General features: G+C 48.0%; 1 protein-coding gene across 4 annotated transcripts in view; it reads right to left on the bottom strand.

The window, feature by feature from the left end:
• Positions 1-1,951: 1,951 nt before the first annotated feature.
• GPATCH8 (G-patch domain containing 8) overlaps positions 1,952-20,614 on the bottom strand; it is a 59,249-nt gene continuing 40,586 nt past the window's right edge. For all 4 annotated transcript variants that reach the window (XM_068418740.1, XM_068418741.1, XM_068418743.1 and 1 more), the window contains 3 exons: positions 17,953-18,096; positions 8,556-8,686; positions 1,952-8,155 (listed from right to left, as the gene is read on the bottom strand). In XM_068418740.1, the coding sequence (XP_068274841.1) occupies positions 4,339-8,155; positions 8,556-8,686; positions 17,953-18,096 (4,092 nt within the window). In that variant the 3' untranslated portion in view covers positions 1,952-4,338. The remainder of the gene's footprint in view (positions 8,156-8,555; positions 8,687-17,952; positions 18,097-20,614) is intronic.

Genomic DNA, 20,614 nt, shown 5'->3' with positions numbered 1-20,614 from the left:
AGGGAGGGGGGACAGGGCAGCACAGCCACCGGCAGGGCAACGGCTCCGGCAAGGGGACGGGTGCCAGGGCAGGGGGAGGGGTGCCAGGGCAGGGGGATGGGGTACCAGGGCAGGGGGATGGGTGCCAGCGTGGTGGGACAGGTGCCAGGGCAGGGGGATGGGTGCCAGGGTGGTGGGACGGGTGCCAGGGCAGGGGGACAGGTGTCAGGGAGGGGGTACGGGTGGCAGGGTAGGGGAATGGGTGGCAGGGTGGGGGGCACAGCTCAGAGCCAAGAGAACAAGGGGGCTCCTTGTCCTCGGCAGAGGAGAAGGGACCCCGAAGCCACGTCATGTCTCCGGTGGCTGCTGGGGCTCAGCCCCACGGTGACAGACACAGGAGCCACTCGGCCAAACCCATGTGTCCCCTTCGGCTTAACCCACTCACGGAGTTAATTAAAACATGCTCAATTAAGGCCACCCAAGCTGCCAGGCGCTCCTCTTGGGGCTCCTCTTGCCCACCCGGGCTGTCGGGCTCTGCAAGGAGGAGCCCACGTCACGGGCCGCTGCCGCTGGCAGGGCGCAGAGAGGCGGCATCGTCCCCGCTCGCAGGGGCTGGTGCTTCTCCCCCACCTCTCTGCTGGCTGCTCCCAGAGAAGGACCCAGGGGGGGACGGAGCTTTGGCTGGAGCCGCTACACATCGGCGCTGACCCGGCACCCAGCATGTCCTGCACGTGGGGCACAACAACCCCCCCCACCACTACAGGCTGGGGGAGAGTGGCTGGAAAGTGCCTGGGGGAAAAGGACCTGGGCGTGTTGGTCGATGGCGGCTGAATATGAACCAGCAGTGTGCCCAGGTGGCCAAGAAGACCACCAGCATCCTGGCTTGGATCAACACTAGCGTGGCCAGCAGGACTGGGGCAGGGATCGTCCCCCTGGACTCAGCACTGGTGAGGCCGCACCTCGAATCCTGGGTGCAGTTTTGGGCCCCTCACGACAAGAAAGACCTTGAGGTGCTGGAGAGAGTCCAGAGAAGGGCAACGGAGCTGGTGAAGGGTCTGGAGCACAAGTGTGATGAGGAGCGGCTGAGGGACCTGGGGGTGTTTAGCCTGGAGAAAAGGAGGCTGAGGGGAGACCTTCTCACTCTCTACAACTGCCTGAAAGGAGGGTGTAGTGAGGGGGGGTCGGTCTCTTCTCCCAGGGAACAAGCAATGGGACGAGAGGAAACAGCCTCAGGTTGTGCCAGGGGAGGTTTAGATTGGAGATCAGGGACAATGTCTTCCCCAAAAGGGTTGTCAAGCACTGGAACAGGCTGCCCAGGGCAGTGGTGGAGTCCCCAGCCCTGGAGGGATTTAAAAGCTGTGGAGATGTGGTGCTGAGGGCCATGGGTTAGTGGTGGCCTTGGCAGTGCTGGGTTAACGGTTGGACTTGATGATCGTAAAGGTCCTTCCCAACCTAAACGATTCCGTGATCCCACGATCTAACACCACAGCACACTCACTCTGTTCCTGCTGCCCCGCAGGGACGAGGGCGGGGGGCTGGATGCAGCACCCACCACCCACCTCCTGGTTGCAGCAGAGCTGCAAGAGAGAGCCCAGAGCAGGAAGATGCTCAGCACCGGGGCACAGCCCCAATCCAGCCCCCAAAGTCCCACCAACCACCGCTCCTGGCCCCGTTTCACCTTTAATAACGGTTTGCCCAGGCGTGTTGGTGGTGCCAGGAACAACTTGTGGAAGCCCCTCAGGGCGCTGAGGGCTCCTACCCAAAATAACATCCTTAAAAAAAAAGTAATAACAATTAAGAGTACATTTTCTCTGGATCCAGCTCAGTATCTTCCGAGCAAGGTATTCCAAGTTTTACTCAATGAACCAAGCATCCAATACTGGTATTTTTAGGAAAAATCCCTGGGCTCCATCGCGATCAGACGCAGCAGTTCCAAGTCAGCTCCCACAACCACACTTTTTTTTTTTCCACAAATCATTGGTTTATTAGAAAGGTTTTCTCCCCCCCCTCATTTTACAGCATATATATATATTTTTATATATATATCTTATGTGACAAAGTTAAATACAGTCCGTTTACGCTCGTTAAGTAATGGTAGGTTTATTATTTTCAGCACTATTCTGGAAAGTCAAAAAAAAAACCCAAAAAAACCCCCCTGACTGCAGTGTGAAGGGTGCCAGAACACACATATTGAATCTAGAAGCTAATGAAGCTCAGCCTGGAGACATTAATACTGTATTCTGTTAATTATTTACAGAGCAATTGAGTCCCTTTTTCTGACCGTTGTTTCAAGCCCGACCTGCTCCAACGCCATGTTTTGAAGAGCGAAGGAGCTCGGAGGTGTCGCCCCTCGGTGCTGCGCTGGGGGAGAGGACAGGGAAGGGGCTGCCCGTGCTCCGCGGCCCCTCGCTGCCTGCCCAGGGGGGTCTGTGCTGAAATCAGGCCCTCAGAGCACCCAAAGGTGCTCCCAAACCGCACTAACACGAGGAGGAGCCAAACCTGAACCACCCGGGTCAGCGGGGACGGCAGCGACGCGTCCCGGTGCGATGGGAAGGGCGGGCGGCTGGAGAGGGGGCCCAGGGTTAGTGTTATCTGTGGGGAGGGGATGGGGGGGGGGGGGAAGGAGAGATAAATCCCCTCTGGAGCATCACGAGCAGGCACGGCCCCAACGGGTCAGTCCCAAACCACGGCTCCCTGCGGGGAAGATGGCAAATGGTTACGGGGAAAAGGCTCTTCCTTCGCCAGAGGACTGCGCTGAGCTGGCACCTGCAAACCACCGCGTCCAACCCAGGGGGAAAAATAAAAATTAAAAAAAAAAATAAAAGGGGGTGTTTGATACTCTGGGGGACAACACAAATTCCTGACACTCCTGAAACCACCTCCAGTGTCGATTCCTACGAGCAGCTGCTTAGCAAAGGCGAGGAGCGACAGCACGGCCGCTGCTTCCCTCCGCGGAGCCACTGCTGTCGTCCACCACCTCGCCCAGTCCAAGTCTCACATGGTTTGTTTTTTTTTTCCTTCTGCAAAACGCTAACTGAAGATTTTCTATTTTTTTTTTTTACATTTTATAGTACATAAAAACTTCAAAAATACATGAGCTCGGTAAAATATACATGCTTAGTCATTTTGCATCTAGCTGAAACTAGAAAGTTGAACCTTTACAGGTGTCTTAGTTCACCTACGGCAAAACATATTTACACAAAAGCCACCAGAACAAGTACCACTAAAGAACTGGCTGTAAAAAATATTATTGCGGTATACTACAAATGTAACCTTTGTTTTTTTTTTTTATATGAGCTACAAAAAGCAGCATCTTTGTTTACAGAGTTCAGTGCAATTCTTTACATTTAAAAAAAAAAAATAATCCTATAAATTAATCAGGAAACCATCAGTATTACAGAGGAAAAAATACACTTTACATGCCCCGGCCACGCTCCCCTGTCCTCTGTATTGCTTCAGTTCCCAAAGGGATTTTCCTTCTCTCTCTCATCCAAGTGCCTCTTTCCCAACACCACAGAAGATGGAAGTCAGAGTGATATTTTTTCCCCCCAACCTCTCAGGAGAAGAGTGGTCAAAGCCCAACCTGAAATCACCAACCCTCAAAGCAGAACCTCTCTCCAGGCCGGGGTTATCCAGCAGGCGTCGATCCTGGCGCGGGAGAACGCTGACGCAGGATGGAGGCGGGTCGGAGCTCTGGGCACACACAGCTCCTCTCTTCGGCTTTAAAATAAGGTCTTACTTCCACCTTTGCTCACACCGAGGGAAAAAAATCCCTACGTATGGAGCGATACGGTGCCAAGAAATCTCCTGTAATGCCTGGAAACTGGTACCGGCCCCGCCGAGGCCGAGCGGCGCTGCCCGCGCATCGCTCCCCTCGCCAGGACCCCCGGCTGTCACCTACCCGATGTTTTATCACCGATTAACAAGCCGGATTCAATCACGCTGACTATTTTCATTAGATGACCTCATCAAAAGGACTTTGAGAAACCTATTAGTGGGTATGAAACCTCATTTATCATATACAAGGCGGCAGAAGGAAGATGACCAAGTGTAAGAACCCAGGGAAAAGAAAATAAAAAGCCTTTCCAAGCGTCTCGCTGGGTGTTACGTGAAATGATTCTCTGAGGAGAGAGTGCTGCTGCGCTCACGGAGGTGCCGGGGACGCGAGACAGTCCCTGGTAGTGGATATACCCAACGCTCAGCACTGACCTGCCGCCTGCTGCTGCCCAGCCCTCGAGCCTTTGGCATCTACAGAGCGCAAGGAAATTCTCCGGCCTCACCCGCCAGCTGGATCAACGTCAACCCCTCCCCAAAATACAAAATATTCTCCCTTCCTCCAAGGTTCCTTCGTTTTGTCCTTCATGTGCCGTGACTGGGGGGGTGCTGCAAGTCCTGTCCTGAGAAAATGGGGTGCAGCAAAGGGTGAAGATGTAAGGCCGTAGCGGCCGCAGCGGCAGCGGGTCTCGGGGCGAGAAGGGTGGGATAAAGAGCGTGAGGGACGGGATGGAAAGTAAACGGGCCGGGGTGGATGGCTGACGCCGGGATGATGTGGATGGGGTGGCTGGCCAGGAACGTGGCAGGGTGCCCTGGGATAATCGAGTGGGTCAAGTGGGATAAGGAAATAGGCGTCAAGTGGGGCTGGGGTATGTGATGAACCTGAGCGAGGGGCTGGGGGTGCGGGTGGGGGTGAATGCCGATGGCGGCGGCGGCCGCGGCGGCGTGGTGCTGCAGGATGGCGTGCTGCACCGTGGTGATGGAGGTGGCGGAGGCCGCCGCCGGCTGCTGGATGTGGATGGGCTGCAGGGCGGGCGCTGCGGGCGCCAGGGCCGTCGAGGCAGGGAAGGCCTTGACCTGCTTTGCCAGAAGCTGCTGCTGGATGTGCTGCTGAGCAGCTTGCTGGAGCTTACTGTATTTCTCCATTTCTTCGGGTGTGAAAGTGATGGGCTGGCTCTCGAGCGGTGCTAGAGAGGAGTCCTCTCCTCCTTCCCGATCCCCTTCGAGGCTCGGCTCCCCGCTCTGAGGCACGTAGCCAGGAAAGTGCTCGACATCTGGAACTAAGGGCATCATACTGGTTTCCACTGGGACAGGCCGGTTGCCCCCGTCCATCGGTTCTAACCCATCGCCATCGCTCGGATCCGAGAGGAAGTTGTGGGGCATGACCAGATCTCCAGAGCCAAAGCACTCGGGGAGCGCCGGCGCTTCGAGGGGAACGGACGGCATTTCCACGGCGGGTTCGTCGCGTTTCTGCTCATCCAGAGGTTTGTCCTGAATGACCATCACCACTTCCTCCAGGAGAGACTGGCCACCCATCGGAGCCTCCTCCATGCCTTGGGAAACCTCCTCAGAGTCCGACAGCTCTTGCTCCTCGCCCCTCTCCAAGCCAGACTCTTCGTATCTTTTGGCGTTTGGTTTTCGACCAGTTGGTAATTTCCCAATTAAGGGGAGAACCGGTTTGTTGCCTAAGGAAGGAGGAAGTTTGGGGCCAAAGTAGCCCTGGGGAGGATCTTTGAGCTTTATGCCCACCTTGTTTGCTCCTGCCAGCACCTCATCAGCAACGCAGGGCTTCTTCTCAACCTTCCGGGATTGAACCTTTTCCAGGAGAAGCTTCGCAGTGACGGAGTTTCTCTCCTCTGGGCTGCAGTCGCCTTCCGAGGCCCTCCCCGTGCCGGAGCCGCTGCTGTTCTGGGAGAGCGCGCCAGCCCCTTTCAGATCCTCCCCTTTGCCGTCCTCTTTCTTCAGCGACGATCCTTCACTTCGGCCTGTCCGGAAATAGTGAGGAGATTGCGAGCGATAGATTTTGGACCTGATGAAGTCTCTTCTCCCGGACCTCCTCTCTTCGGGGCTCTCGTGGCCTCGAGAGCCCTTTCGCGAGAGGGATCTCTGCGAGTGGCTCCTCGTGCTGCGGCTGCGGTCCCTGCTGTAGCTGCGGCTCCGTTTCCAGCTGCGACCCGTCACGCTTCGGCTTCTCCTCTTGCTCCGACTGCGGCTGCAGCTGCTGCTGCGTGTTCTACCCCGGCTCCTCGTTCTTGACCTACCTCGAGGGTGGGTTCGGCTCCTACTCCGACTCCTCGACCTGCTCCTACTCGAGCTGTAGTCATCTTCAGAAGAGGAGTATTTGCGCCGCTTCGACCGGTGATTCGAGCTGTTGTAGTCGGAGTCATCCTCCGAGTCGTGGGACCGCTTCGAATGGCACCTGGAGCGGTCGCTGTAATCGCTGTAGCTGTCATCTGAGTAACTCCTCCGGCAGCTGTACCGGCTGTGCTCCGAGGAGGCATCCGAGCTGGTCGAATAGGACCTGGGAGAAGAGTGTCCCCGCCCCGACCTGGAGCGGCTCCTGGAGTGCTCGCTGCCGGAGTCGTAGTCGTCGCTGTACTGCGACGGGGATTTCTGCCGGCAGTGCTTCCTGTGAGAGCCCTCGTCGCTGTCGTAGTCCCCGCTGCTCTGCCGGCTCCTGCGGCTCGGCCTGCCCAGGGAAGGGGCCAAACACCGTCTCCTCGAAGCAGGTAGCTGCTGCAGGTCAGCCTTGTGCTTTTTGCTGCCGTGTTCTGGGCAGGAGTTACCACCGTCCTCTTTTTTACCGCTGCTCCCCTCCTCAGCAGACAGAGACTTCCTCTGGGACTCCTGAGAGCACCACTTTTTCTTCTGGAAATGGCCACAGTCTGCAGACAGTTCGGTTTTCAGCGCCCGCTCCGATTCAGTACAAAAAGCAGCTTTGCCTCTTTTGTGCCTGCGTCTTTTCCGTTTCTTGGGTTTCTCTTCCCCCAGGTCAGTTTTTCGGCTCTTCTCATCCGCTTCCTCCTTGTGTTTCCGTTTGTGTCTACTGGACTTTTTGTGCTTCTTTTTCTTTTTGTGTTTATGGGATCTTCCAGATTTACTCTTACCGGTTATGCCTTTACTACTGTCCTCTCCCTCTCCCTTACTAACGCTCGCCAGGTGGGACTCCTGCTTGTTCTGAGAGCCACAGGTGGAGAGAGATTTCGTCTCCATTTTTAGAGCATCTCCCTCCTTGGGTTTGCTCATCTCGCCAGGTTCTGCGCTCTGAAGGTTTTCTTTACACAGACCCCCCGACTCCTTGGATTTCTCTGCCCCTTTCCCTTTAGCATCTTTGTTGCGAGAGAGCTTGAAATCAAAATACAGGGGGTTACAGCTGTACGAAACGGAGGGCTCTGCTTTGGTAAATATGAGCAGCTCTGAAGGCCACTGCAGAGTCGTGCTCTCGTCTTTACTCAGGACAGGGAAAAAAGGTCCCGTCGGGTGCTTTGGTCCTTTGGTGACATCTTTACAGCTTGGGACAGGCTGAGTGACCTCTTTAGTGGTGGCTGGCTCGGGGAGATGGCTCTCGGTGAGCTGCTTGCTCTCCTGCGTACTCGCGTTTTCCAGGACAACTTTTAGCTCCGGTTTGCCCTGCTGAGCTGCGGTTTCAGTAGTGCTCTGCTCCTTCTGCTGCCCCGTGCTCTCAGCAGCCTTCTCCGTGTGCTTGCCGGGTTTGGGTTTTGGAGAACCACCCTTTTTAACTTCATGCGTGGTTTTTTTATTCACATTTTCAGCTTCCATTTGTTCCGTAGACTTCATGAAAAGCAGGAATTGAAAATTAGGCTTTACTTTACAATGGGCTGGGGGAATATAGTGGTAGTATTCTGGTTCAACTGCCATTGGTCCATCTTCTCGCCTCATCTTTTTTAGTTTCGATAACGTAGTGGCTAGAGACCCACTGTCTTTGTCGTGTTGGTCATCTTCCTCTGCCTTGCCGTCAGAATTATTTGTGCTTTCGCCTTCACCTGATTTCTGCAGGCTCCCTGCCTCTGAGGACCCTCTCTCATCAGCTTTTGCTCCATCTGTAGAACTTGATTCTTCCCCATGGTCCTTGAAAACAGAAGCTATGGTCTCAAGCTTTACTGGTGTCTTCTTGGCAAACGAAAATGACACCCCTAACTTCTGCAGTGGAGTTCCTGAAGTACTCTTAATGCCAAAGCTGACAGCTTGCCCCGTCTGCATGGGCGTTTGGCTTGGCGTAAGAGTGCCACCGACCTGTCCAGTGTTGAGGAAACCTCTGTCCATGGTCATCTCTGTAGCCTGGATGAAAGAACTGCTGTTGGCAGCGGAATCATCATCATCTCCACCTTCCTCATCCACAGCCACCGTGGTGGTTCTGAACATGGGTCCGCTTCCAGGAGCGCTGTATGAGTAAGGTGAAAGAGAAAAAACAGCTGACTGCCATTTGTGTACCTCTGCGGCTGGTCTCGTGCCTGATCTAAACCAGTCTTTTACACATTTCAACTATGAAATGTTTCAATATATAAAATAGCATTATACAGCCATTTGTATTTTTTAATAATATTAAATAACAGAAGAAAACTAGTATTGCTGGATAAAGCCATTTGGGGATGCTCTGAACTACCATTTTAGCGAGTTCACTCCTACCCAAACCACAGCACGAGGCCAAGCTTAAGCACAAAGCTTTGCCCTCAAAACTCACGCAGGATTAGAGGAGCGAGAACACCAGTGCAGCACAGGGCCGTGGTCCCACGCAGGACTCACACACGCTCCAAGGGTGCTCGGGGATCACCCGTACTCACCATTCAGGCTGTCTCCTCTGTTCAGCCAGTTCGTGGAGGCGCCGGAGGGCTTTCTCCTGCTTCCTTTCATCTTTACGTGATCTTGAAGAGACGTTGCGAGCAAATTCCCTTTGCTTGAGATCTTTCAACCTCTGAGGCAAAAGAAAGCAGGAACAGATTAGATAAAAGTGGTTCGTGGTTAGGTGTCTGAAAGTGTCTCTTCGCTGTAGCGCTGGAAAGTACGCTGTAAAGCCCCTCCCAGTAACATTTATTGAGCTAGGATGGAGCAACAGCATCTTAGCTCAATAAATCAACCGGAGCACAACGTCATCCCCCCAGGAGCTAAATGAACAGACAACTGTTGATCACTTTTGGCTACGACTTCAAGTCTGCGTATGCGTTTCCAAACAACGTTACTGGTTTTCTTTAGCATGTACAATAAAGCTGATTTCAAAGCAACAAGCAAATTCTGGAAGGAAAAGGAGGAAAAAAAAAAAAAAAAAGACTTTACTTTGCTGCTCTTGCAGGGTGCAAATGTACTTGACAAACAGTGCACGGCGGAGTCTTAATAGCACGAGCCAAAGAACAGCAAGGGATTAGCTGGTGTAAGAGTTACCCAGGTATCACATCTGACAAAAGCAATGTACAAATTACATTGGAGAAGGTGCCAAAATCCCATGCAAATGATGCCGGTAAGGAAATAAATAATCCAACATACACCACAAACAGTTACTTGCTTTCCTGACAGTAGTTCTGAGATAGTCTCTCAAGAAACAAAACGCTCTAAAATGCAGTGGGGTCTTTTGGGGTTTAATACTTTAGAGGGCAGAAACACTTCCCAGAAATCTTATCGTATGAGGAAGTAAACCCAAAGGCAAGGAATTTCAAACATCAAAAGGTCACTGAGGAAATCTGGATATCCAATTCTCATCGAAATCGGACATCCAAGACTTCAGAAAATTTTTGAAAGTCCTTGTCTCAAAGAGCCAGGAAAAGAGGCTGCTGTTGTTCCTTTGAACACGTGAAAATTCACAAGGCTTTTTTTTAGAGTGCTATACAGAAGTTGAAGCAGCAGAAAGCAGCAAAGAAAGTCCTCTACCACCCTAAAGGATTAATTTTTCTTTTTTTTTTTTGGTGCACAATTTGAAACCCTTTCCAAAGGCTCAATGCCAGAAAGCGTCATGCACCCAGCTTTTGAAAAAGTTTCGTGTTCTTCAGGCATTTGATGAAGACTCACAGTACTCACAGCAGCAGTGACTTCAGAAAAATCCTCGTACGAGATGTACAAATCGTTGGTGAATTCTAAATAGACCTTCTGACTGACTCTGCCTCTTTAATGAAGCAGAGTCAAACACACAGACACAGCGGGTGTGCAAACTAACCCCAGAGCTCAGATTAGAGGCATTAAGTTGGCCCAATGTAAAGAGAACATTGCTTTGTGAAAACGGGGAAGATTTGACAAGACAGAGGATTCTCTCACCTAATTGTATTTACTAAACGTAGTTGAGCGTTACCCAAAATCAAGAGGGGAGGACACACAGGAAAAAAAAAATATACAGCTATAGACACTAGTAGAAAGAAACTCACTCTTGTGATCTGGGCTCCCAAATTAGAAGGGTTTGCTTTCAATACATCAGCTGAAAATGTCACATCACAAAGAAAAAAAGAAAGTAAAAATATAAAAAGAGTGGAAGAGGGGGCAGGGGGGAAGAAAAATAAAAAGCAAGCGTTACTAGCCAGGGTGTCGGTGTGTCTGCGAGCTATTCTACGGAGGAGCTGCGCCAGCGAAGCTACGGGGCCGAGCTTAGGGAGTCTGGGGCAGAAGGGGGGACGCACAGACACATACACACGGACACAGCAATGATCCCACCTGGAATATCAGAGCTACTTTCACCAGGACAAGTAAAGGGCTCAAGGGTTTTGTGGTGTATGTTAAATATTGAATAGTAAATTTTTTTTTCTAAGAGGGAGGAGAAAAAAAAAAAAATAATAAAAAAAGAAGGACTAAGCAATGCTATCAGCTTTTTCATGCTGATGTAAAAAGCGTATCTAAAATGCTCCGGGAAGTTAAAGTCACCAACAGCTGACAAAACTATTTAGCTGGGGTTTGCTGCCAAGTCTCTAGATCACCCATCCATTTGGAAAAAAATATGACCCAGCTATTTACAACCGAAGCGAACTGTGACCTTTTACTTGAAAGAGGAAGGTGCAATGGTGCACTCAAACCCACCTCCACCCCAAGACGTGGCCTTAAACATCTCCCCGTGAAATCAAACGGGCTCAGAGTCTCTTGGTAATGATGTGTCTGCCCGCAATGCAATCCTGCCTTCATCACAACGGCCAGTTTTAATGAAAACAGAATTAAATGCCTATTTCCTTAAACACTGACTTTCACATGTCTCTGCTCCCCCAAATCTCCCACTCTCAACCCTTATAAATCAGAAGCAACGAAGCAAGTGAGCCATCCCCATGCACTGCAGCTCCAGAACACGCAGCAACGTCGAACTACACTGGTATCTGCGCCTTTTAGGATGATAAACCACTCAGCGTGGTTTCAAAGCTGCTGAGAATTTATTACTCCCCAAACTGGGGAAAAGCTGGTCTGATTTTACCCAGGACGAAGAGATCTCAAGGCTGAGTTTCTTTTTGTCGCACAGGGGCCAGAAGGGTCTTGCTGGGTAAATTTAGGATAGAAAAGCTCCCCAACTGCACCATGCCATCTCCTTGGGGATGTAAAATATGGCACATAACGTAGCTCAGCATCTTTGACTGACCTAAAATGATGCGTCTGTCCTCAGAAATGACTTCTCAGGTTCACAAGGAGCCAAGATCCACGAAACCAGACCTGGAAACCTGGTCCGCGTTATCTCACACAAGAGCAACGCGGCGTAGGGGAAGGGGATTGCATCATAGGTGTGTGTTCACAGAGGCTGGACAGCTTCCCCTTCCCCCCCAACACAGCATAGAAATTTAAACAAGAATTTAACGTAGCCACACAATCATCCTTGGGGAGCTTCTCCATCAACTAAGGTAAAGTAGCCCTGGGAATGCATCTTCTAGGGGTGAAACCAGCCTTTTTAAGTCTTCCCACAGTGCTCAGCGAGACTATAATTAATTCAACAGGAACAGGGCCACCACCTTGTATTAAATCAAACACAGACCTTCATGCTACTACAGGATTTGAAAATTAGGCAGTATTTTTTTCCTTGGTAGGCAGCATGTTTTCTGAGGAAGCAGAACGCTCTTCTGAGCAGCGATGCATTTATTAACTACAGGATGATGGTGACCACGAAGCTAAAAAATATTATTCCGCTGGTTTACTACTGTAGCTACAAGAAGGGCCACATCAGGAAGCCCAGTGACCAGTAAATAGGGACACAAATCCCTGGCACTCAAGTTTGCCCAAATTTCTGCACGCTAGAAACGCTGCTTCACCACCTCAAGCCTTCCTTCAGCTTGGGATTGTGGTTTATTAATAGCTGCCGCCCACCTCAGCTTTGTAATAAAGAATAGTATTTGAAGTTTTCAGCCTTGTTTCTACCAAAATTACTGAGAAGTCTCTAAATTTCAGTGGGAGTGAAAAGTGAGCTCTTGAAGAACAGGTTTTATAGAAAAATCACTACTCCAGCACAAAGAGAGCTACAGTAATGGGTTATCTCCCAGCTCAGGAGCGGCCAAACTGGCATATAATGCCATGACCCTACAATTCTCTTCAAACTGGCTTAAATCCCACATCATTTCAAAGTTCTAGAGACAGCCCGTCCCAGGCACGAGAAGGTGGTTAAATAAAAGGGGGCGATCGGCATTCAGAGACCACCATAACAGGGAAAAAACCTCAGCGCACGCTGTGGCAACCGTGCATGAGGTTTTGCTGGTGAGATCATAGGTAGGATCTCCCCAGTACCGAACTGGAGCGCTTTTGAGGCTCAGGACCAGCAGTAAATGGATTTTCTCAATTTAAGCTGACAAAGCCACACAATTTCGCTGAACTGTGGCCCATTCGAAAGAGTTCTTGGCCTAAAATTGCAGAGCAGAAAGAGAACGTGTTCTTCTCTGAATAAAAAAAGCACTTTGCTACTCTGCTTCACCAGACCTGAAGCTGTGAGACTTCTGTGACAAACCTATTCAGGAGAGAGGGACGGACTGGATCCACGAACAGCGAGATTTCTGCGTTGGCTTGAGACAGGAGCAGCTCATGTGACAGCACAATCCCATTAGAGCCTGCTCCTCCCCTGCTATTGTTCTCAAGTCTCTCTGCCAATCCCTATTAAATAAAATAATAATGTACTTTTCATTACGTGCCAGCGGATTTCTGGCTTTCTGAACTTTTGACGTACGCTCGATTCTTTGCCACAAAAGCTTTTGGGAGTGAACTAAATACGAGCTCAAAGGATGGCAACCTTTATCATTTTATCTAAGTGAGAACACAAGCCCTGCTTCTTTTTGGGGTGATCAACATTCTTTGCACGCTCGTAAACGAAGGGAAAAGAGCAGCGGGGAAATGGCACACAACTGCACTTTTATCTTAATTTCTTCCCTGACACGTTTTCAACTTAGGAAATATATACCGTGCGTTAATGCAACACAGATAACCTCCTTCAGGAGGCTGGCATCGCTCGTGATCACAACGTCTGGGCCTTGCACGATGAAGATTTATTTTATTGAACACTCTCCATGTCTAAGTGCTCTTCCCCAAACGTGTTTGCCATCAGCAAACGAGCAGCTGAACAGCTCAAACTGGATTAAGAAAAATATTATGGGTTTTTGAGGGTAAAGCATTGCTGGAGTAGAGGAGCCTCCCATGTAACACCGAGTACCTTGGAGATTCTCTCTTCACTCTTCTCCATCCAAGCTGTGCTTGAAGATACAAGTTTTTGGAAAGCACAAGTGCAATTCTCCCCAAACCAGGGTTTGGATTCAGAGTACTCATCAACCACAGCAGAGACTGTGTTGGGAATTTTGTTGTGCTTTAACAGATCCCTCCCCCTTGGCATCAGAAGCAAAGACCCAGATAATTAGGGCATGAAGAGAACTGCACATCTATCATTTCCTTGGTTCCACCCTGTTTCCCAAAGAACTTCTTTATGGAAATATATTCCCTTTGTCCTTTTATAAAGCGAATCTATGCAGAATTAATCGTCTACCCCTCCAACACGCTACACGTTTAGAAAAAAAATAAAAAGAAAGCTACATAAAAGACTGCACTTCAATACTGGTTGGCGTTCTCACAGCTACCCTGGCAAAAGTTCACGCAGGAACATGTGAATGTTTTTCTTCTGTAGGTTCAGTGACTCAGTAAACAGTTTGACCCTTCACCAAGCATGGAAAGAGGTGACCATATGTAAGATTCTGTAAGTTCTTGGATGAAGTAAAAAAAAAAACAACAGTAAAAGCTGACTGTAAATGCTACATTACTACACGTAAGATAATTCCAACCGTAACCATTTTTGCGAGCTGCTCTAAGGGACGGGCGATAGAGATGAGGTTTGTTTGATGTGAATACACAAAGCGGGTCCAACCCCAGATAAGGTGACCCACGTTCATCTCCACGCAAACCTAACACGAACTATCCTTCCTTGATGTCAAAACCCCAAACTGAATGAAGGGCCTGCTCGGCTGTAATGCCCTGAGGACACCTCCCCACTAAGCCCAGAGTATTCAAGGTCTGCGGGAGCTCTCAAGCATCTGGACATCACAGAATCAATCAGGTTGGAAGAGCCCTCAGGGATCAGAGTCCAACCATTGCCTGACACCACCATGGCAACTAGACCAGGGCACTAAGTGCCATGGTCAGGCTTTTCTTAAACCCCTCCAGAGATGGTGACTCCACCACCTCCCTGGGCAGCCCCTTCCAATGGCTAATGACCCTTGCTGAGAAGAAATTCTTCCTAATGTCCAACCTGAACCTCCCCTGGCCAAGCTTGAGGCTGTGTCCTCTTCTCCTATTCACATATGCAAATCTGCAGGAAAGCAGCGCACAAATACACGGGGTCCATCTTGACCATCCGAGCTCCTCGCTAGCAGCGGGAGATGCTTTCTTTCTACCTTTGCTGCCTTCTGCATTTGTCTGTTAATTACTATTAATCTGACGACAGTCAGGACTGAGGAAGAGGTCCTTCATAAGCCACTAGTCCTTTTAGTTGCCAGACTCAAGAGCTTACAGCTAAAAAAAACCCATTAAAGGTATCAGTAGCTTTCCAGGCTACAAAAGTTACGACATCTGTGGTTACAGCCTTTTTCAGTTGCTCCCTGAAGGATCTTTAAAGGAGCTGAGTTTATTTTTCCCCTTGCAGTGCCATCTGTATGAATTCAAGTTGCTTTTAGTCCTCTGGCTTCCCCTGAGAGGGACTGACCATTTGGTGGGCAGATAGGGTTACTGTTCTTTAAAACATCTGCATTTCTCATCTCAAGTATCAACCTATTTAAAAAAAACCAAACAAACTAGAGAACAACATTGCACACCTCCAACAAGCTGTTTAAAATACAATGACTTAAACAGGCCAATGGTTTGTGAAAATAAATTTAAGATTCTTCTTCCCAGTTAACTAAAAATACTGCCTTTTGGATAGAAACTTGGTGTTGAGCTCAATTCAGACGTATCCAAATGCTGTACGAAACCAGCGTAGTCAGGAAATAACAATAATAAAACCTCCCCTTTAATTGTTTGGTGTTGACAAGTTGGTGGGTCCAAAATTTATCCGGTAGGGATCAATACACTTACCTATCGTCCCTGTTTCGCAATAATCCTGAGTTCCTTCCTGGAATACAAGACAAGTGTCTTTATAACTCGGGAGCGGAAAGGGATCTGAGGATGGAATATCTATTTACAGGGACAGCCTAGCGCTCACTGAGCCACAGAAGGAATAAGCAAACACTTCAATGTTGTGGGTATGTGTAACTAAAAATACTTAAAAGCAAAAATGATCCCATGGAAATCTGTTCACCAAGCTAAGAAAAAGGCACAACGAAGCACTGTCGCCTCAAGAGTTACTGCTGAGAAGACAAAGCACTGCAGATGATACGCACTAAGCCGGGTTGCTCTAATTAGCTAGGATACCGTCACGTCTCATCTGTCCAAGAAAGCCTACTTGTAAGAAAACTTTCTGGTTTTCCTCCAAAAAAAATCATGTTAGCCTTTACGTAGCGTCACCTTCTTGTGCAAAGAGGCAACGTGTGAAGCATCAACGTGCAATGTATTATGAAAAGCACAGCGTTGGGGTTTTAACTACCTTATAACTCAGAATGGGCTGTCAGAGATGAGTGTATCTTGAGCGGTAACGAACAACACAAGTGAGATAGTGTTACTTATGCAAATTTCCCTTCATTATTTCTAGGTAGCTTCAAGTTCCCTTACTGAACACTGAGCCAACAGGGTGACACACATTTCAGCACGACATCGAGCTGGACAAGCAATGTTTTTCCCCTAAGCAAAGCATGATTGCTTCTTTGGTTAAATCCCCGTGTAACTACAAATTAATGCTGGGTGACGTAGCGAGAGCTTGAAGGCTCATTTTCTCCAAAGCCTGCCTGAAGTTACTGCAATGGATGCAAATTATCCAAATATCATCAATTCCTTTAAAAATAACCAAGCAACTCCCAAATTCTTTCTACCGATGACAAGATTACACCACCCTGTGTGTTCCCAAGACATTTTTCTTTCAGGTCACTCTTCTTGAGCTCCTGCTGCTGACTCTTTTTATATCAACGAGGGGTGGTTGCCTTCCACAGGTTTGTTTCTTCCACAGCATCTCTAGATGCTAGAAAAAAACCTCTCAGCCTTGCGAACCTCATGTCAGTCCCTCTATTAATCACCCAAGGGTTTTAACCAGGAGTGGACATAATCATACTGCATCACCACGTTGTCAGAATGACATGAACAGGTCCTTCCACCTCCGAAATAAATGCACTAATTGCACTCAAGTTTCAACCAAGTTCATGGAAAACTTTAGATGAAATACACTGCTATCAGGTATCACGACTGTGCCACCAGGTCGGTCAAAGCAGCCTGTTTTCCCAACACAAATGAATTAATTTCTGCTCTTAATTCTATATAATTCATCACAGTTCTCAAACAGAAATTGCCCTGCCATAAGAATTCCTCTTAAGAGTCCCTTAGTGAATTTACTTTGCACTATCATATCCTATACTTAATACACAGGAAAAAAAAGAAAAATCATACTCTGTAATGCCATATTCTTGCTTTTAAGCTGTTGCTTCACTGCTATTTTGCAAGATCTAGTGCTCTGCAGCACATCCTCCAGAAGCTATCAGCATTTCAATGATTGTATTGTTAGAATTTATGACTAGAAATATCAAAAACCCTCCTTTGAGCAATTGCACCTCCAGAGGAGCACAACACTGCTATCTGCTGTACATTTACATCTCATTTAGCAGCTTCAAATGGTCAAATAGATCGGGCTGGCACATGAAATTTTACTATTTACTGTGCAGCATGAAGTATCGTGTAGATCCTACGGTACATCCCTATCTTGGGACCAATGTCAGTTCCACACAGATTCCGAATCCACCTTCTCCTGAGGGTTCCAGAATTTGGGAAGTGCTCCTTTTTTACGATTCCTTTGACACAGCCCATTATTTCCCAGTCTGTTTTCAGTAACTTGACAGAACACAGACTAAAGTGTTAAAATGTGCACACGTGGCCTATCATCAGTCTCCCAAGTTGCACTGTGTTAAAAGCTGATGCAAACTGGGAGCCATCCATACCCACGTGTACTTTTCCTGGTTTAACAGCAGCTCACTCCCGTTCGTGGGTCATTCAAAACTGGGCTAATTGATGCCAACTGTGGGTTGGGGTTTTTTTGTTTGTTGTTTTGGGGTTTTTTAAACGTATGGTGGGTGTAAGAATCTTAACCAGTGACATCGCATCTCTCTTATGGAGACAGGCTGAGAGAGTTGGGGCTGTTCAGCCTGGAGAAGAGAAGGCTCTGGGGAGACCTTCTAGCACCTTCCAGTGCCTGAAGGGGCTACAGGAAAGCTGGAGAGGGGCTTTTTACAAGGGCATGGAGTGACAGGACAAGGGGGAACGGTTTTAAACTGAAAGAGGGGAGATTGAGATGAGATCTTAGGAAGAAATTCTTTGCTGTGAGGGTGGTGAGACACTGGCCCAGGTTGCCCAGAGAAGCTGTGGCTGCCCCCTCCCTGGCAGTGTTCAAGGCCAGGTTGGACGGGGCTTGGAGCAACCTGGTCTGGTGAAAGGTGTCCCTGCCCATGGCAGGGGTTGGAACTAGATGGACTTTAAGGTCCCTCCCAACCCAAACCAGGCTGTGATTCTATGAAACACCTATTCCTGGAGCTACAAGGAAAATAGATACACTGGCGAAATTCGAAGTATTAACAACAAACAAGACGACTGCAATGAATATAAAACTGATGAACTGCGCTATCAACACTTGCTTACCTGCTTGTGAGCGTGATCGTAAGAGTTTATGTGGTTGTCAAACTCTTGATGCTTTTGATACTGCTTGTCACAGAGTTCACAGTAGAAGTTTGCTCTGAGGTCTTCCAAAGCCTTGGCAATTGCCTTTTCTTTATCAACGTAATCCTGCAAAATTAACAAAAAAAAAAATTGCTTCTGTTAAACTTCTTGTAAAACAAACTAGAGGATGATGAACTAGGCCTTTAAGGAAAAATAGTCCTTAAGAAAATCGATGATTACATTTATTAAGCTGACCTGTCTTTGCAAATTCAAAGGTATGAAGGGTAACTTTGCAATGGTACCAACCCAGCCTTGACTCAGTTTCCTAACACAGAACATAACCTTGTCATCAGCACGGGTATCAGTAAAAGGAGACTACTTAAAAAAAGAAATTATCACTGACAGCAGGAAGGCAGTTTTGCAGCTGCAAGAGGAGAGCTTGCTGGATTGTCTGAGATCAAAAGCGAGGTTCAAAGCCTCAAGCCAACACACAAACAAGCTGGCAGCTGCCTGCTCATATATGATGCACAAAATACGCATCAAACCAAGGAAGATCGCTGCTTTTGGAACAGAACCTTAGAACTTTCCATGCTGATGCTTCCTCCATTTTGAGCGCTAACAGATGTCTGCTTGAGCCCAGTTTGTCTGCAATTCGATAGGGAGGAACACGGCTCTGTGGGGGGAAAGGACAGTTCAGGAACTGTTGAGCCTAAATTCACTTCAGTGTCATTTTACAGCCAGTGAAACCTCCCCAGGAGCAAGGCTGTCCATTAAGCTGAGCCTCAAATACAGTGATTACACTGGGAGTGGGGACAGGTAGTTGTCTTTAATAAAAGAGGGGGAGGAAGATCACCTTAGAGGTTGCAGAGTATTTTGTTTCTTTATATAATTCAACATTTGTACAGGTGCAAAACAAACCCTCAGGCAAAGGCGAGGTGTCTAAATTGACAACGGCCACGTCCTCCCTTCTTTTGCTATAAAGAAAAGCAGCAGTTTGGGATTTGGCAGTGGCAAAAAGCGCTGGGACTCCGTGGCAATCCCAGTCCCTCCAGTGGCTGTAATGGCTTGAAATCCGAGGGCCTGGACGTGAGCCCTGTCCCCAGGGCAGAGCCGCAGCGATGCAGACCTGGGGTGGGTCTGGAAGGCACCTGATGCTGAGACACACTAATCTCAGGGCTAAGCAGCTTCTTCCTCGAGCCTCAGTTACAATCCCACTGGTAAAATTAATAAAACATCGCCACTCTTTACAAGAAAGCTGGGGAAGGTTTACCTTAACGAGACGGAAGCACTTACCCTGATGCATATTTAAAAAACAAGCTACAAATGCTGCATCCCAAAGTAGCTGTACTAACATCAGCCTACCCCAGACAGCTATCTCCATTCTGAGTGGAATAAAGAGAAATTCTGTAAGAAAAAATAGCCTAACATTTGAGAAAAAGCACATCAGAGTTTAAGAGCTTCTATCTTCAATACAAACTTCTTATGGGAAATTCCCTTGCATTAGCAAGAGGAGCAAACATTTAAAAAATATATACTATGAAAGCTTTTTTGCTTTTTATTTAAGATCTTGTTCAGGCAATATGGTTTATTTCCCAGTTGCCACATAAAATTACATTAAAATAATATTGCTGAGCACATTTTCTATAATGCAAAATTCATGTAAAAAAAAATTCAACACCCAAGGGGGAAAAAAATCTGAAAAATTCTACTGCTAAGAGGGTTTTTTTTCAATTTAAAGCACTGTTCACCTTCTAAATAAAAAATCTATTTCATGTTCCTGCTTCCATCTATTACTGGAGGGCCTTGTTAAGCAGAAGAAAAAAAATCAACAGAACTATCTAGAGGTTTGAGCCTGAAGCAGGTCCCCAGGAACACAAGAAAGGAAAACAGAGCAGCGTGAGACCCACAGAACAATGACATTTAAAGTTCCTCTGAAACCCTGAACAAGCTTCCTGCGCCATGAGGAGGGGTTTTTTTTTTTTCAGAAAGCATCCTGTGGCTCAACAATGCAAACACAGCCACTGGAGTGATCTGAATCTATACAAAAGAAGGGAATTAAAGAACATTTCTTGGTTGCAGTTATCTGAAATTCCTTTGAGACTCGCTGAATGGCTAATCAGGATGCGGCCACAGTTGGCAATTACATAATGGACTCCTGCGGAGCAAGGAAAAAAATTAAGCTTACACAGTTTTTTTTTCAGAGATTAATGCAGAAACGCAAGAGCCTAACGATAAAGCATGCTAATAAAAACACATCCGAGGTGGGAGAGACTGCTACTGCTCCTCAGAGCTCCTGGAAAAAAAAAACCAACCCTGAATAATGGCAGGAAGCAAAATAGTCTGAGAGAGCAACGTGCGTGCAACTGCGTTTGAAAAGACAACTGCAAAACCTAAGAGCTTTTCATTAGCTTTAAAAGTAATTACAATGGCTTTTTTAAATGAACAAATATACCAGCAATTCAGTTACCAAGCAAGTCAGGGTCTCAACTTAAGGAATAAAAAAATCAGGAAAGGAGGCTATCAAATTTATAGCTGAATAAACTGCCTGCAGTATTAACTGTTGAATCGGTGAGCTGGAATTTTAGATTGCCACGGTTATGTTTAATTTTAACAAAATTGAAGCTACTTTTCCATTATTCCTCAA

This window comes from Nyctibius grandis, chromosome 26 (genome assembly GCF_013368605.1).
Source record: "Nyctibius grandis isolate bNycGra1 chromosome 26, bNycGra1.pri, whole genome shotgun sequence".
NCBI lineage: Eukaryota > Metazoa > Chordata > Aves > Nyctibiiformes > Nyctibiidae > Nyctibius > Nyctibius grandis.
This window is presented reverse-complemented; position numbering and strand designations above follow the sequence as displayed.